Raw genomic sequence first — 18,665 nt, forward strand, 5'->3', positions numbered from 1 at the left:
CGACAAACGGGAAAAAAGAACATTAAAACAACAGCGGGTGGCGCGCGTGTTTGACCTTCGCGCGGTGTTGCTGCTGCAGTTGCAATGCGTCGCGGGCACGCTCGACTCGTCTGTGTGTGTGTGTGTTAATTGCACTTGCCGCCGTGCATGGGACCGCCACCGTCCGTTCGTCCGTCCGCGAATGGCTTATCGCGACTCGTCACGACTCGTGCTGCTGCTGCGGCTGATGATGATGAGATCCTCGCGAATGGCGCGTGGACTTTATGCGATCGATTTTGGTGTTTATTTGGCCAGCCTTTGGCATTGATCCTGCCGTTGTGTCGAGAGCATCCCTCCCATGCATCCTTTTTGGTGTCACTCGCTCCTCGCGTGTTGCTGGTGTTGGTGCCACCATCAACGGTGGCCACTGCCAACGGTGAGGCGAGCACGTACACATGCGCATCCGGAAGCTTCCCCGGGCCCGGGATTGTTCGTGTCTGTCTGTCTGTGTGTGTGCGCGCTAACGATGGCCTCGAGTGCATCCGCCGTCAGCGCAGTGCACAATATTGGATGCAGCTGCTGGAAACGGGCAAAAAACACGGAGCCACTTCGGGCGGGCACGGTCGTGTCTCGGCACGTGTTTGACCTTCATTCGGTCGGTCGGTCGGTCGGGTGCACGCTGGGCAAGGTCAGGGAAAATTTTCGACCGTTTTCCACCACCGACAACCCAACATGGCCGCAACGCACCGCAGCACCAGACCAATCGGATTCCGGGCGCTGTCTGCTGTGTTCCTTTTTTTGGTGGGGCATAATTTGCAGAATGCAATTAAAATGCTTATTTTCGGGACGCTTCATAAGTCGCGGAAGGAGTCTTTAAGCGGTTAAGCCACAAGCCGTGTGATGCCCGCGAAGTCGGCGCTTCGTTTGGCTTCCATTAAAGCGGTTTCCAGCATTAAAATTCAAGGGGAGGGAAGTCGGGAGTCCAAATCGGGATGGCCATTGGCCAAAAACGAGCGCAGTGTCCGACTTATCGGACGATGCAGTGACAGCAGAGGTGGCCACTTCGATGCGTCTTCGTTAATGAAGCGGTTAAAAGCGGCAACTAATTGGCAATTCTGTGCTGTTCGAAACTGCTCGAATGCGAACCAGCCAACTAGATGGAGCGAGTCTACTATTCCTCAAGGGAGAACTGAGAGACACACGGACACGCCTTTCGTAGTAGTATGCCAGACGGATGCCAGAGTTCCCCAGTTAAAGTTCACAGATAATCAACAAATACGAAGGACATTGTATACGATTCCTGCCGCCCACTATTAGTGGTCATGTCAATTGTGCAATTTATAACCAATTTTATCTACAAAACCAGTCGTCAATAGTCGACTCGCCCGCCCAACTAGTTTGCTACAAAACTGGGAATCGATAGCCCAACAACACCTGGCTGTGAAACCCTGTGTGGACTCAAGGACTCCCTGGCCCTCTCGGACCCTGAGCCCCCACACCTAATGTCCACTCCGTCAGCCAGCCATCAAATTGGTCAGCCTAATGGGTCGGGCTATCAATTATCACACGGTTGGACCCTCGGCCGAAAGGATAGAGCACCACCCACCGGTGATGGCGCGGTCTACGTATCAAAGCCCCCCCCCGTTTTTACACGCCTTTCACTTTTGGCCTCCGCCACACCAAAGTGCATTTGGCCGTTCGACGTTTTTGCCAATTCACTACACTACCAAGGCGTGTTGTGTTGGTCACTTAGAGGTATCTTAGAAACCTACCCACAGACAACCGGTGGATTGCTTAAAGGCCTCAGCACACAGCCGAAGTTCGTTTCGGAAATCCAATTTCGGAACGTCAACACGCGTTGTGTTGCATTGGATTGTATGGGACACTTCACACAGGCAACGGCGTCAAGTTACTCCGTCGAAAGCAAAATTGATAAAATAGACTGCCTTGCGTTCGCATATTTGTCAAGGTTCGTATAGTTGGAGGTGTGGTGGTTGGGGCGAAATATTTCGGGCTGTTTTGTTTTTTGACAGATTATTTGTGTTTATATTTGCAAGTTTAAGATCCATTTAGTTTTGATGCGAGAATTAAAACAGTTTTATGATGAATTTGTGTTTGAACTACAAGTAATAATTAAGTTAAAATTGCTTGTGATACAAAAAACCTCAATTGAGTAGTCTTCGATTAGTTTTAAAATACACAAGGTATCTCAATGTTTTCCCCCGAACGACAGCGGCGAAATACTTTTCTCTTGACGTTCCCAAATTCGGCACATTGGTGTGAAGGCGTCGAAGAAGCGTCGAAGAAGCGTCGTGTCGCTCCCAAATTTCCGTTCGCTGTCTGCAGAGCGCTTAACTTTTAAACCCGGACCCTGGAGGGGCTCCAGAATGATATAAGAATATTCAGACTCCACGCCACTCTGGTTCCTCTTAGCGAACTGCGATCCCTCCCGGGCGTTGACATACTTTGGGTTTTCCGGGAAAAACGTCACAGAGAACCGTCTCCTCCGAGAGGGCAACGGCGGCCACTGTCGCCAGTCTGCCGGCACCGGGTCACGGCACCCCAAGCTGCTGACGAAAGACAAGAAACCGTTGTGAAAACGAAACGGAGTGTGGCGCCCTCTAGTGGCCCTTGGGTCGGGATGGAAGTAATCACTTTCCAGGAAAATCGAGGGTGGCTGGGTGGCACCATTCGTCCAATTTGCTGTCGAAGTCAGTAGAAGTCATTGGTGGTGGTTGAGCCAACGACTCTCCTCACTTGCTCTGGCTCCCCGCCAGGGGGCTGCGGGCGCCCACCTAATTGCCACCCTCGGCGGAACGGTGGAATCTAGTTCATTGGCAGCGTGTGGAGCGTTGGTTTTCCTAGAAAAATGGTCCCCACCAGGGCTGCAGGTCTGCACCTGTTTCCGGGATTCCCCCGTCAGACCCACAGCCGTTGCTTGCCGCGCGTCCCGCGTGAGGTCCTTGTCCTCTTGGAGCAAAATCTGCGAGCTTTTCCGAGCGAGTGGTGGTTGCGTGTTCCAGATAGTTGCAGCTCGAGTTGCACGAACCACGAGGTGGGGTCATCAATAGGGTCTGTCGGAAGCCTTCCAGTCGGTGGCCGCAAAACTGACCAACCGCAAGGCGAAAAGCCGACGCCGAGGACAAGGCGCGCATGTCGATGGCGCGCGCGCGCCGGCCATCAATAATGCAATGGCCGCCGGGCGGGGGAATAATGATGGCATGCGCACCCCCGACCGGGAGGGCGGGAGGGTTGACGACGATAATAATAGACACCATCTCATCATCGGTCGGTCGGTCGGTCGGTCATCGACAACGGTGGCCGCCGCCATCGCCAATTGTGGGGTCGTTTTAATGTGCAGGAACTGCAGGAAAACATTCTCAACGAAAGGCACGCAACAAGGAGTGGAGCTTGCGGGTACTGGCTGGCCTCATGGCGCACGGCACAGGTGTGGTGTGGTACACGCATCGCGCGCGCAGGTGCAGACAGTGGCGGAGCGCGCTTCTCTACGCAAAAGAGACCCCTAGACGCGCTGGGGCCACTGACCCCGGCCATGAGAACAATGGACGGGCACGCGGCCGGCCACCTGTAGTGGTGGTAGTGGTGGGCTGTGGGTCCCCCCCGCCCGGCTGTTGGCCAAAACGAGTTTTTGGACCGGGATCGATTCGCGTTCGCGGCCCACCCCACCAGAGGGAGCCACCAAAGGAGGGCGGTCATCCTTCGCTGGAGGTGTCACTAGAGCGCGGCACTTCTTCAGGTGTCGTCCAAATCGGGCCAAAGAACCCGATTGACAGTGGGGTGGGGACAGACAACAAAAGCTAAATCTCGCTGATGGGCTGGGCGCGTGGGTGTTGATTGATCGCTGATCCTGCCGCCTGATCTCCGAATGTCTCTGCGGAGTCTAATGACGAGTGGTTGGCGTGTCTCTGGCGAGAACTTCTAGAACCGCACGCTTCAGAGGTCGATCAACTGCGCGTGAGGTCGCGCGACGCGCGTTACACTTCACCGGCTATCAAGCTCTGACCTTCGCGCCCGTTCTTAGCGTCCCTCGGCCACACACACACAGGCGAACGAAGAACACCTTCCATAACAAATCGGTTGATGACGCCGGTTGCCGGTCGCCGGCCGGCCGGCATTTCGGTCGTTCATCTCTCTCTCTGCTGCTGCTGCTGCGCGTCTTCTGTTTTGGTTCGTCCTTCGTTCCGTGGTTCTGTTTTTTTTTTTCGTGGGTTCGCGCGGGCCCCCGCGGACGAGGAGAAGCACCTTGAAAAAGGGCGTCCGCGAAGAAAGAGACCGAGAGAGGTAGACCAAGAACTCAAGAGATGTGCTCGAAAAACTCGAGGGGGGAAAATTGAAAGATAGAATAAAGTAAACACAAAATAAAAACCCGCGGGAGGGAGAGAGACGAACGGACGGACGGACGGGCAACAATAACACACCCAGAGACCGCGCCGTGGACGCGAACCGTGTGATCGTGTAATTGGAGTGAACGCCGCGCGCCCGCGATCCTCCGCGCGCACGGGTTCAACATCCGCGATCGCGCCCCGAGCGGCAGCAGGACTGGTTGCGTCCTTTCTTTTACGGTTTGTTGTGGTGCCCCACCCCTCCGCGGGTCGTCCAAGAAGATGATGATGATCGCTGATGATGATGATGATCGAGACTCGCGAGGCCGGCCGGTGATCGTCGGTTTTGTTGTGTGCTTTTGATTCGGTTTTTTGTGTCCCATTTCCTGTTCGCTCCTCACGCACACACACACACAGACACATGGGTAAGGGTTGACGGGACAACTGCCGGCCGGCCGGCGGTGGTGGCTGTGGTGCTGTCGATCGGTGGTCGCCCTTCGCTGGTTTGTTCTGAAGTTTATTTTCAGTTTAGTTCGTTGCTCTGTTGCTTCTATTTTTCTTTTCTCTTTCTATCTCTCTCTCTCCTCTCTCTCTCTCCGTTCTCCCCTGTTTTGTTTTGCTTTCTGCCAACCGCTGTTTCTCGCCATTCTTGGCTCGTCCTTTTTGTGGTGCATTTTCGTTGTGCAATCGCGTGGCGCGAAAACAAAACCAAAACATCCGACGACGGCCAGAAAAAGTGCATCCACTTTTTGCAGGGGGGCCCCCAAAGGGAGCCGGAGAGAGAAGGAAACCACGAGACCCCTGTGTTTTGTCGTCGAGGCCACCAAATTACAGGGTGTTGGGCGGCCCTCCTTCAACCCTCAGCCCATTGATGCAACACCACACACATACACACACACACACACACACACACACACACACACACATACAGTCACACACTCTGATTCATTACACTGTGCGAAATGGCAACGAACTTTTCCGGCCACGAAAGGGGATATCGATTGCCGGGCAGCGTCCTTGTCGCGCGCCACTGCAAACCCTTCACCCTGTTTACTGTTGGGGTCCTTACTTGGGGACCTGCCAAACAGAAAACAAAAAACCGGTCCCCTGAACTGATGCCGCCGGTTCTGATTGCCCCGAAAACCCCCGCGGGTGGGGGCATAACCAGCGAAAGCAACATAATTGCGCGTTGCTCTTTGCGCTGCGCGCCCAACAATAACGCGCGGGCCGGAAAGACAGATGCGCAGATTAGGCTGCTGCTGCTGGAAGAGAACCGGACACCATCCGCCCGCCCGCAAGTAAGAAGGAAACAAGAAAACAAGACTTACTTTTTGGATAAAACACGCACACAGCGTGAGAGTGAAGTGAAGTGAAGTGAATATTGAGCAAATACGTAGCGAGTTTTTTCGGTCTTTGTCGGTACAAAATATTCACCAAAAGCTCTTGGACTTCCGAAAGACTGTTCTGTGAGTGATCTAAATGTAGTAAATTCCCAGTCATCCCAGGAGTAGCCGTTGGAGAACAGTAAAGTAAGTGGCTTTCAACTGCAGTAAGTGAGCGTTCGAATGGATCCTTCACGCTCAGCACCTTGGACAGTGACTTTGTTATACTAAAACAAATCCAAACATTGGAGTTCTCAAATATTTCGTTGCCCAAATTAAGAAGCAAACGGGGGTTAAACTACGGTAAATACGGGCGAAGAAGCGGAGCAACCTCACTCGAACCTCTTGGGTCCCAAAATCGAGAAGCACCAGGCAGGGAATCCGGCGCGGAGATCCGACGCGGAGATCCGTCTAGACACGGGAGTTCCGCGCCGGGTGTTCTTCGGGCGAGGCGTCGAAAAAGACGCGCAGACAAAGAACAGATCCCCCGATAGACAGAGAGGGCCGGGTAAGAACCGGATTTGATCCCGTTTCACCCCCGGCGGCGTCCATTGACCATCATTCCCAATTCTGTTTCGGAGGTCTCCTTGTCTGTCTGCCTGCCACTGTGTGTGTGTGTGTGTGTTGGGTCCATCCCGACGTCTGTCCGGACTTGACATCTCTCCCCCACAACGTTCACCGTTGATCGAGCGCGCGAGTCGATGAACCGCGATCATCGAATCGACGATCATCGTCAGCAGCATCCCCTCTATTTGAAAGCTCACCGAATCAGCTGATGACCGGAAAGCGATCGAATTGGGGCCCCTTTGTGTTCTTGTGAGGGGCTGTAGAACAGACTGTGTGTGAGAGAGAGAGAGAACGTGGAGGGCAACGAACCGGGAGCGAACAACAATTGAGACACTCCAGTAGGTGGGAGAGCGGCGCGCGATCGCGATCCCCCGGGGCCTCCTGAACCTAAAATGAACCGCCCGCCGTCCAACGACACGCGATGCTGCCGCGCCCCACTTACCTTGCGTTACAGAGGCCAGACAAGAGAGAGAGAGAGAGAGACCTCTAAAGAATGATGATGATGGTCACGTTCTGACTGGCTCTGTCTCTGTGGGGTGTTTGACTCGCCAAAAAAAGAACCCGATCCGTCTCGTCTCGACCGGTGTCTCGTTGTCTCTGTGGTCTGTGTGATCTTCCGCTGGGGTCCCTCTCTCTCGCTCTCTCTCTCTCTCTCGGGCTCTTTGTTGTCCGAGCCGAAAGAACCGAGGCACACACAGCGAGAATGCGATCGTGCCCCACGCAGATGTCACGGGCCGCCGGAAGTCCTTGAACCCCGAACACAACGAGAGTCCTCGCGTCAATGGCCGCAAGGGGGTCGGGGACACACACACGCCGTGAACCGAAAATTCCCAAGCGGACGACGGACGCGGCCGATGCACATTATTGCTTGTGACTCACGGCCGAAAAAGAACAAGAAGAAGACGAGGCGGATGATGATGATAATTTCGTTGAAGCGAAGACGCGATAAGTCCCCTCGGGCGCGCTTCGTCTCGGTCGGAGGTACGCCCGCCGCCGCTGCTGCCGCCACCGTTCAATGACCGGCGGAAGATCCCGGCGCGCGAGAGGACGGTGAAGAATGCGTTCGGGTTCGCTGATCCCCCGTGTCAGTCACACACACACACACGCGGACCAAGATCACATCAAGCGAAGAAGCAGCGGCTGGGGGACATCCTGCTGGGTGCATGATCTCCTTTTTGTTATATCGAAACGACGCACAGAGAGAGAGAGAGGGAGTCGGCGAAGGAGTTTCAATTGAGGTGCACCACGAAGATTGCGCCGAAAATTGGACGAGGGACCACAGCCCAGGCCAGGCATTCGTGACCCTTTTTCGGACAGAAGAGGAACCCAACGGCCAGGAATCCACACCCAAGAAAAAAGACCCGAGTAACCCGAGAGCTGTCCAATCCATCCAAACGATCCACAAAAAAAGGGATCCAACTCTGACAGCTCCAGATGGACGCGTCGCGTAATTGGAGAGCTCCTCGGTTCTTCTGTTTCGGAGCAGTCTCTCGAAAGGTCAATTGTGGATGTTTCTGGCGTTTTCGCGCACCGAACGCTGGGGCTATTTTGCCGATAAATGCAACCTATACCCACACGCGCGCCGGTTCCGGAAAGGACTGCGCCATCAGAAGAGCCCTACCTACAGAGGTTAAACCTACAGAAAAACAGTTCTCTATCCAGAGGCATTGATTGCCCAAAGGACCTCCGGAGCGAGAGCAAGAAAGAGAGAGGAAGAGTTTCTACGCCCACCGGGCAAAGGATTCGCGGAGGGACTCGAAGAACGCCAACATACACGACGACGACGCAACCCACGCAAAGTTCGCCACTATCAACGGCGTCGGTGGCGGAACCGCGAGGTGTCCGAGGTATTTTACGCTATAGGGGTGGCCGATGCCGGCCGGAAGTCTGCCTGTCGAACGTGGGTTGATGACGCGCGCCATTGCGTTGGCGTGAATTGCTCCGCAAAAGTTGTCTGTGTTTGTGGCCAACAAACATTTGCAAAGCCAAGCCGGCCCACAGGTTGTGTAGGTCGTTCCTGGAGGAGTTTTCCCAATTTTCCACGTCACGTAGGAAGTCAGAGGACACGCCAGAACCAGCAGAATCCCCGGCTTTTTGGGGGAGTTCAATTTCGATACCGACGACCATTATAGATTGCTGTCCACTTGGATTCGACGGTTGAGGAATCGCGTGTCCCGGGTGTTCCTGTTGGTGGAATGACGTCACTGGACGCCGATGAAGTTCCACGCAGGAATAGTGTCAAGTGGTGTTCCGCTTGACATGTTGTTTAGCATTAAAAATGCACGTGAGGTTCTTCAAGAATTCCTCAACTATTAGGAATATCCGTCACGTTTAAGAAACCCTGAGAGTTCAGACAGTTGGCCGATTCCGTCTGCGAGCGTGGAGTGCCTTCAAAAACCGCCTGACCTTCATCGAAGAATTGGGAAACAACCCACATGGAAAAGCTTCGCAAAGGACACTGACTGAATTTCCCCAAAAAAACGCGCTCACCTTTCGCACACCGGAAATCCAGTTCTCACGCGGGTGGTGACCCACCCGGGTGGTGGTGACCCACCCGGGTGGTGGTGCACGCGGCCGGACGAGGCACAAAAATATAAACAAAAACCCACACAAACCCACACACACACACACAGAGCCGGGGAGAAGCTTTCGCCATTGCGTCCGGCCCGGCGGGAGACTGCGCAGTGCGGCTCTGGAGCGGCGGCGACGACGCCGGTCGCCGGCCGCCGGTGGCCGGCCCGGCACAGTGGACGACTGCCGGCCGGCACCGGCCGCCCCATGACCTTGACGTGTGTGTTGTGTGTCGTCGGCAAAAACGGCCGATGACAGCTGCGGCGACGGCCGCCGCCATCTTTGATTGATCACATCTCGCAGCATCCGTCGCTTCGTCGATTCTTCGGCGCATTAATCGGTCGATTAGAAACTGTTTCGCAAAAAGCTTTGCTCCAAAATGGCGTCGTCGCGGCCATGTTGGTGGGAATCCCTTGAATAGGGAATACTGCCGCGGCCAATGTGTTATCACCATCCGATCCGGTATCGGGTATCAGATGTTTCCCAGCCCCAGCATCACCAGCACCCAGATGGGATGATGAGAAGAGATTGAGAGCGAGAGAGAGAGAGCATACCGGCAGCCGCTCTCTCGCTCTCGTTCCGGCCGGCGAAATAAAAATAATGGAGCTTTCGTCGTTATGACGGAGCGATTATTATGATTATTACGCGTGCCAGGCTCCGAGTGGAAAAGCCCGATTATAGCCCCTTCTCACTCTTTTTCTCTCTCTTTCTCTCTCTGAGTGAAGCTTTCACATGGGGCGCCTGTGCCAGCTGTTGTGTTGGGTTGGCCACAGAGCGAAAAGCTCGACCGAGACATGAGTGATCGCACTCTTTCGCTCTCTTGGTCTCTCTCTGCGGTCTTGCGCAGTGCGGTTTTTCCGGGACCGGCCGGAACACGCCGTGGGCCGTGCCGGAAAACCGGGAAAACGAACGCCGGAAAGAACACCCAATCGCCGGCCCCAATCGCGACGAGAGCGCCGTGACCGCCGTGAGAATCGTCCTCATCGTCGTGGTTTCTCGGCCTCGCGAGAGAAGCGCCTCCTTCCTTCCGGCCGCGCGCCACGGCGGCCGGAAGTGTGCCGTGTGCCGGACCACCTGCTGGCCACCTCCCCCCCGGTCCCCGCCGTGGAAAGAGTGGAACAACACTCCACACACTCGCAGGCTCTCGGGCTCCCTCGGAATGGAGAGAACCCGACCACCAGCAGCAACGGCACACACATTGGCCCCGGGCCGGGTCGGGTCGGGCCCGGCCGGTCGTCTCGCGTTGCTGTCTGTGTGTGTGTGTGTGGCTGTGTGTCTGGCCCCAAGCCGCCGCCGTCGCCGTCTGTCACACATTCGTATGCTCGATTCGCTCGCTCGCTCGCCGCAGGAGGGAGAGTTCGCTTCGAGCGCACGGCCCCGGCACACGGGCCCCAGTGTGTAGCAAGCGCAAGCCAAGCGCAGCCAGGACACCAGGGCCCGGCCCAGCCAGCCAGCCAGCACTACCACAGGACTCTTGAGGGACACCGACTTTTGCTCGCGGGGCCTAGTTTTCCCCCTCGGAGTTTCTTCCTTTTCTTGTTGGCCACCAGTGGTCGGTAGTGTGTGAGACGCGGACCCAGGACCGGACCCAGGGACCCACCGGACTCCTGCTCTCTGGCCCAATAACAAGAAGAAAAAAAAGGTCACAAGGTTACGCCGAATAACAATCCGACGGGTACCACCACCACCTGCGCGACAGTCCGATCCGATCCGGAACTCGGTGGTCTTTTCGGGGACTTTTTCCCTCCCGGTGTGCCAAAGACGAACAATCGGAAGTGTGGCTAAGTGACCAAGTGACCAAGAGTGACAGTTCCCCAGGAGGACGAACTTCTCGCCGGAACAAACGGAAGCGGATGTGAAGTGTGCGTTGTGCGGATTGGACTCTCTTCCACGAGCATTCCGGTTCCGGTTCCGGTTGACGGGGCGGGTGGTGCTCGCGGCCCCGCCCCCCTCCCTGGTTAAGATGTACCGTCCGTGGCGGGCCCCTCGGTGGGTGCAGCAGCAGGAACCAGGCAACGATCCGTGTCACGAGTAAGCCGAAAGTCGGGATCGTCGGATTCGGGAGAGGTGTATCGGAATCGGATCGGCACCGGAAGCACGCGCCCTCCCCGCCCCTCCTCCGGCAGGAGAGGGAGGGTGTCTATATATGTGGGGCGGCGAGGTGCTGTACGGAACGGGTCACCACCAGTACGGTACGCCAGCCGGCGCAGCAGCAGCAGCAGCCGCCGCGGCCGCCGCGTTCCTGCCGCTCGTTCAGCGTTCCGCCCCGTTCTGCGGTTGGCGGCCCCCCCTCGTGCAGGAACCGCCGGTGCAGCCGACGACTGCCCATCATCGGAGGAGAACACCATCATCGGCCGCCGCCACACCACGGGCCACCGGAAAGCGGACGAAACGGCCATCATCGTCGTCGGCGGCCAGCGCCTCACGTCGCCGCACGCCACACCGACCGGAACGCCTCGCTGGTGGTGGTGGTGGTGGGGCTCCCCCAGTGGCCAGCGCACTCCTGGGAGCAGCTGCCTCGGCGCTTATGCAAGCGGCCCTTCCAAAAGCCGTAAGCATTTCCTCCTCCGGGAGACACGTCTTTTGGGGATCTTCCTTCCGCCATGCTGTGGAGGCCATTTTCTTCCTCGTGCGTGTGTGTGTGGCCAATAGAATAATCCACCTATTGATCGACGCTTCCGAAGGGAGGCCCACTCGACACGCTGGTGCTGGTGCCCGGTTGTAAGCCGAGCGGGGTCTCCTAGGTCAGGTGTAAGCCAGCCGCATGTGGAGCAGCAAGTCCGCTGCTGAGAAAAACTAGCCCACCACCGAGCGAGCGAAAGAGACAGAGAGTGAGAGAGAGAGAGAGAGTGTTCCGGAATCTGGGAAAGACACCGCGCTGCCAGCCCCGAATGGCGGGTATCTGTGTGTGAAGAAAACTTTCTTGACACATTCTTCCCACTTCGCCGTTGTTGTTGTTGTTGCTGTTGGAACCGGAACCAGAAGTGTGTGGCCCCCAAGAACACGGCTCTCTGGAGGAAAGCTCACACGCCGCTCTGACACCCGAACGACGAAAGCTTTCATGTTCCGCTCTCTCGCTCTCTCTCTGCCGGCCGGAAGTGTCGAAGCCAACCGCAACGAATTCTACATTGCGATACAAAGTTCTGCGCCCAAGTTCGGTGGGCGGCCCATTGGCAAGAGAACTGTGCCGCGAGAACTGTGTTAGTGGTGCAAGTATCACCTTCTCTCTCTCTCTCTCTTTTTCGCCCAGTGTTGTTTATGTCGTCGGATGGTATTGTAGCGGAACTCTCGGGTGGCATCATCTCGCAAAGGACACGAATAGTGTCAGTGAGCGAGCGAAAGAGAGGGCAAAAGAAAATTCGTTTGCTCCCGATCCGCTCACTCCGGGCACACACACACGCACACAGGGGCCGGCCGCACGGAAAAGTGGAAAACTAGGTTTCGGGATCACGGGAACAGCAGCAACTGTCCTCGGCGTGCGTGTGTGTGCGCTGGTTCGGGTATTATGTCACCGAATGTCACGACCACCACAAGAAGGGGCTCGGACATCAACACTACTACGGTGGGGAGAAGCTGTGGTGGCGCCACCGTCATCAAGAGGCCGCCATGTTGGGTTGTTTGCGAATATCGGCTTCTTGCGCGGCCCAATGCCCGCGTGCGCGGCCCAATGCCTTGCGCGGCCCCCCAGTTCCTCTAACATTAATTACGCTCCAAAACAAGCACCGCACTCGAATCGATGAGTCGATCGCATCAAGGTTTCACTGACATTTTGATTGTTTTCGCCTGCGTCAAAACGAACGCGAGCGTTACCGGGCGTTACACGGCGTTACAGCACGTCATGGGTGTAACGCGCGCGCCACACACCGCATACTTTGTTGTGCGCGCGCTTCACTCGCTTTTACATCCCCTGTTCCCGTTGGAAGAAGGGGGCCCTCTACGTGTCTCTGTGTGTGTGTGCTGGAAAACTCCGGGAAAAATGTTTTTTCCCAAGCTCTCTCTGTACATAACTCCCGAGCGCTCTTGTTCCCTCCGTTCGTTCGGGTTTTCCGCCACCGAACCGAGACCATGTTCCCGCGGGAAGCGGGAAAATCGATCGATTTTCGCCGCTCGGCTCCACGCTCCCTCCTCGGGCCACTCGGGTATTGTGGTGTGTGTGTGCGTGATGCTCCGAGGCCGGCCACAATAATGGAGGCGCCGGGTGTGCGCCGGGCGCATGTTTACATACCGGCCTTTGGCGGCCTCGAATTTGAAGGGGGGCCGGGCAACCCCCTTCGCCCCCCCCAAAAAACCGGAAACGGGATTTTCGGGAGCGCCTTATTTTGTGTGCTCTACGCTTCGGTTGGGGCGGGTGGCGGCTTCCGTTTCATTTATTCATGTGCAGCCAGGGCAAGTTTTTGGCTGGCTTCCTCCTCCGGCGGCCAACGAAACATCGGACGAACCCGAAACCCTACGCGCGCGCCCGAGAACTGCGCCATTAAAAGCGTGCGCCATCATCCTGGGTTTTTTTTTGAGGGGTTTTTTTGCGCCGTAGTGTCCCATCTCATGTTGCGCCGTGTGCCGGTGCTCTCCGGCTTACACCGCGCTCTTTAATGGTCTCATAATTGCCGAGCAAATCGCCGTTTTTTGATGATTGAAAGCCGGCCCGAGGGTTTTCCTTTCGGCCACGGGCAACGAAGAAGAAAAAGAAGCAGCAGGGTCTCGGCTTTCATTATCGGTGGCGCTGTCGCATCAATGGCAAAGGAAAATGGAAAGGACGAGTGACTTTTGTGGAAGGGTTTTTCTGAAGGTGACAGAGCCATATAACGGGGGCCATATAATCTGTCAGAAAGAGTGAAATCGTCTGAAGGGAAATTAATGGAGATCCGTTGTTGTTGCTGCTGCGGGTTGGACGTCCCCGAATAAATCCGGATTCCCGAATCCACATCCCCCATCGCGCACGGCGTCAAGTGCGAGGACGTTGTCGCCCGAGAGCGAGTTCTAATTATGGCAACGGCGGGCGCGCGCGCGGCAATATTTAATCCAACCTAATGAGACGGTAAATGGGCCCATCCAATTAAACAAACTGTGCCCCGCAGAACCTTGAAACTCTCCCACCCGGGCCACTCCAGGTTGTTGATTTTTCCAGGGCAAGGACAATCACAAGGGTGACGTGTTCTGATGGGGGGATGGCAGTAAATTGGACATGGAAATAGCCTCCCGGGGAGAGGGGTCTCTTATCCGTCCAACAATCGTTCAAAGTATCAGTCTGAGGGCATCCAACATCAAACGGATCCCGTCGGGCGCACTCCGATCTCTCCCGGGTGATACTTCACTCGGGCCGATCTAGATCTTCATTAATTCAATAGAGCCTTGGAAGTGGCGTGATGGTACCGACGTTATCGGGTATCGAACACTCACCGACCGCGTCATTAGCAGGCCTTCGCCACTTCAATTAGTGGGTTTCTGCAGTGCACCAACAATTTCCATTGTGTCAGCGGCCATTCTAGTGCCTTGGAGTCTTGTGATCCGGGATCAAGAAGAACCACGGACGATGTGAAAACGGCCAGCCGCGAGGGCCCTTTTGGGGAGGTTATCTTGGGCCGCGCTTAGATAGTGGAGTAGGTGTGTAATGTTGGGCACAAGCGTTGTTCCTGTCGCCCGCGCTGGCCCCAAAAGTAGGTCATCCAGCGAGAGAGGAACTTCCCCCGCTCCCGAAAAGGTGTGGTGCTGCCGCTGCACTGCGTGACTCAAGTTACACACCCGAACGAGGAAGACAGGGAGAGAGAGCCCATCCCGGGTCCGAGGTGGCCCCATTACACAGTAACACAATTGGCCCGTTGGCGCGCGCTGGTTTGGCACAAAATGGTGGCCACCGGCATCCATTTTGTGGTGCGGCCCCTAAAACAAACAAAAAACAGGCCGGGCCGGGAAGAGGTCAGCGTTGACCCACATTTGGTCGCCGTCGGCGAAGAGGGTTACAATTCACAAAAACAAACGGCGGACCACAAAATGCCATTGGAGGCCATTGTTGTTGCCCATCGTGTCCTGTGATGCTGTGACCATCGGCCATCGGCCATTTTCTTCTGACCAGCGAAACAGAGAAAAGGCTGTGGGTCGGAAAATCGGGTCAACTCTAATGAAGTATTCCGCGGGTCGCGCCTAAAGGTAGGCAATCCGCATTACACCAACGCCGCATCGCACAGCGAACACGTTTTCCTCGCGATCCAAGATGGCGACCCATTTGAACGGTCCATTTTTGCGGACGCCATGCGCTGCGAATTTCACCCATCAAAGGTCCATCCATTCATTGGCCGCCCGTTCGCGTGCGGACCTTTTCATCGAAGCGTTACACGGCGTGCGTTACGGTGACGCATTTCCTTCCCGGACCCTGGGGGAAGCCAGAACGGCGTCCACGTTGCGATAGGGCATTAATAATCGTTAATGTTATCTCGCTGACATCGAAACTAGCTCCGGGGGGAGCCAAAAAACCCCGGAGCCCGGAACCAGGAAACGGGTAAAGGGACATAAGCCAAAAGCACTTCCCGAAATCAAATATTCGATGCGTGTGCGCGTCGTGTGCTGTAAACAAAAACAAATTTTCGGAGTTTCACACAGTTCCCGCAAATGGCCGGCGCGCGGGCTACATAAACCCAAAACCCGAACACAAACACAGCACAGCCGCGTGTAACAATGTGTAACGGCAGAGCACCCTTCTAAAGTAGGTCAATCGATAGTGTGTCCACACACACAGCCCGGTTCCCGGTTCCCGGTCCCGGTCTTTGTTGCTTGCGGCTCGCGGATTCGGGTTCCCGTTCACACTCCGGGTCTTGGGACGAAGCCAAGGACGAAGAAGGACATATGGTAATCCGTTCGGGGTATGGTTCTTTGCCGCAGCGCGCGCACTGCTGGCGGCCCGGCCACGGACCGGAAGCCGCGCACAGATGGTGTGTGCTGCGAATCATAACATGGCCTGGTCGTCCCGGCCGGCGGCCCGGCGCACCTTAGCCGGGGGACGTGTTAGCACACATACTAACGCACACCAAAACATTGTAAGCGCACCGAGTCCGCGTCGCCTTCCGGTAGGGGAAAAGGTCTTCCCGGTAGTTCCCGGTTTTTCGTCCTGCCGCGGGCGACGCGAGTCTTTGTTGCCTGCCGTGCCGTGTAACATCGCGCGAAAGCGCGCGCAATCCCGACCACCACACACACACACACGCCCATGTCCGGTACTCACTGGGTCACTGGGTGCTCCAATGCGCTTGGCCGGTATTGGTGACACACACACATTGTTGCGCAAAACAGGGAACGCGGCGCCATCCGGGAAGACCTGTTACTGAGGGAAGGGCAGGACCAGGAGTCCCGCCCCTCTCGCCGGAGTCCTGCAGGAAGGCACACACAATGTAATGGCGTCGTGTTATGTACTTTGTAGCCTAGTTTAGCCCGCGACGGGGCAGCCTAATACCGGGTAACCTAACCTCTCTCTCTCTCTCGCTCCCGGAACGGGTAGCGCGCTAGAGAGCTACATAACGCGGCGAATCCTGGAGCGGCTTTCCCGGGACCCGGGTGCGGCCGGTAGGCGAGGAAGTAAACAATGTAACCCCCGTGCGCTCCGGCCCACCGTAAACAGAGTCCGCGACCCTCCGGGATAGATGCGCAACCTGACCGTGCGCGACGTCAGCTCCTTCAGGGTACAGGGTCCGGTGGGTGAAAGGGGAGTTGTCCAAAAAGTAGGTCACCACACCGCAAGGGTGAGCAGAAAAAACACATAAGCCGCTCCACTCCACCTTCCACCCCAAACCGGGAATTCGCAATCCCCGGGCCGGGAGTAACGCGCACCGCACCGACCACTCCTGGGCGGGGAAAAAAACCCAAACCCGAATCACACGGACGGAGCGGAGTGTGGGGCGGCCCGAAAAACGGGCCCCACGCAAAAGCACGAACGCGCGCGCGGGGACGACGCGGCCAGCGCGTCAGTAGTAACGTGACGCTCCGCGAGCCGCACGCACGCACGCTCACGGTCTCCGGGAAAATCGGAACTAGGGAAAAACAGGGAACAGGGAACAGGGAACAGCTTGGCTTCCCGCATGACCGGATACGGGATAGTGACGGCCACCGTCGGTCGTGGGCTGAAGTCGCGAACGCAACCCAAAATGGCCAGCGGCCAAGTGTTGATATCGCGGTCCTGTGTCGCCCGCCGGACGCAAGTGTTCAAGCCGAAGGTGCGCCACGACCGAGTACGCGACAGTGGCGCCCCCCCTACATCTCCTTCAACTGGACACTTCCCAACGCAACACTAACGCGCCGCTCTCTCTCTCTCGCGCTCTCTCACACACTCAACAGGCCAGTCAGCGTATCTTCAAGTGCACCTGGAAGGGTTGCGGCGTCATCTACACCACATGCTCCGAGATCACGGCACACGTTAGGAACGCGCATCTTGGGTAAGTGTGTCCGCGTCCACTCCGTTCCCCCCCCATTGTCCTTCGGTTCAACTAACGCTCTGCCTATGCCGTAGACCCCGCAAACCGAACGAGTACAGCGACGAGGAGGAATTCTTCTTCACCGACACCGAGGATGAGAGCGACGGGAGCGCCCCGAATCCACCCTCGCCGCCGACCCTGAGCCACCGCGATATGGCCCGTCCACCGCACGAGGATCCGGAGTACCAGCGCCAGATCGTTGGCAACTACCGCCAGGGACTGCTGTCCCAGTCGCAGGCCCTCCAGGCGCAGCAACAGGCTGCCCAGCAGCAGCAGCAGCAGCAGCACCAGACACAGCAACAGCAGCAGGTCGCGGCCATCAAGCCGCCCCTGCCGGCCGGCCTGACCGTCGCCGCGCTGAGCGGCACCAGCAACGGCACCACCAACGGCGGTGCAACGTCCAACGGTGGCGGCACGAACGGATCGAGCTCCAGCAGCAACGGTAGCAGCGTGTCGCCCCTAATGCATCACAACTACATCACAACCTGGTCCCAGATCAGTCCGGTAGGTGGCGGCATCCCCGATAGCCTGTATCCGCCTTTCTCTCTAACCTCTAGCTCTTTCGCTTGTAGACATCGCCGCAGAAGCACGTGCGACTGTCACCTCGGCCGCCGGCATCGTATCCGTACCCGTCGCCGAACTATCAGCATCACTACCAGGCGCAGGTGGCCCAGCAGCAACAGCAGCAGCAGCAGCACCACCAGCAGCAGCTCGGCCACATCCAGCTGTCGCCCGGCAGCGGCACCGGTGGCAGTGCCGGCAACGGAAGTACCGCCGCCTACCAGCAGCTGCTGGCCGGAGCCGGCGCCGCCGGCCTTAGTCTCGGCTCGTACAGTGGCAGTGGCTCCGGGTCCGGTGTGACCGGCTCGGCGGCAGCAGCGGCGGCCGCCGCCGGTGGCCCCCAGCATCGGTCGCCCGTTTCGCCGAACCGGAGGACGCGCGGTGAGAACAAGAAGTGCCGCAAGGTGTACGGGATGGACCACAAGGACCAGTGGTGCACGCAGTGCAAGTGGAAGAAGGCCTGCAGCCGCTTCGGGGACTGATCCAAGCCGGCCGCCGGCAACCGAAAACCACCGAACAGCAGCAGCAGCAGCAGTTCCAAGTTGCCACCACCACACACACCCACAGCACCAAGCTCCAGCGCGTCGTCGGCGGCGGTTCCGTCAAACTTCTCAATATCATCGTCGTCGCCTCGGTCGTCCTCGTCTTCGTCGTCTTCTTCCACGTCGTCGTCGCGCGCGTCGTCGTTGCTGCCGGTCTCGGCCGTCCGGTCGACGATGGTGAAGCAGCAGCCGCAGCTTCCGGTGGCCGCCGTACACTCCTTGCTCGGTCCGCCACAGCAAGCGCACCACCACCATCCCCATCAGCAG

The 18,665-nt window shown here is 57.2% G+C and overlaps 1 protein-coding gene across 1 annotated transcript in view; it reads left to right on the top strand.

The window, feature by feature from the left end:
- The window catches only part of LOC128269841 (zinc finger protein 704-like), a 55,577-nt gene extending 37,239 nt beyond the window's left edge, over positions 1-18,338 (top strand). Inside the window, exons 6-8 of the mRNA XM_053007246.1 lie at positions 17,159-17,256; positions 17,331-17,799; positions 17,868-18,338. Of these exons, the coding sequence (XP_052863206.1) occupies positions 17,159-17,256; positions 17,331-17,799; positions 17,868-18,338 (1,038 nt within the window). The remainder of the gene's footprint in view (positions 1-17,158; positions 17,257-17,330; positions 17,800-17,867) is intronic.
- The last annotated feature ends 327 nt before the right edge of the window (positions 18,339-18,665 follow it).

The sequence above is a fragment of the Anopheles cruzii genome, chromosome 3 (genome assembly GCF_943734635.1).
Source record: "Anopheles cruzii chromosome 3, idAnoCruzAS_RS32_06, whole genome shotgun sequence".
NCBI lineage: Eukaryota > Metazoa > Arthropoda > Insecta > Diptera > Culicidae > Anopheles > Anopheles cruzii.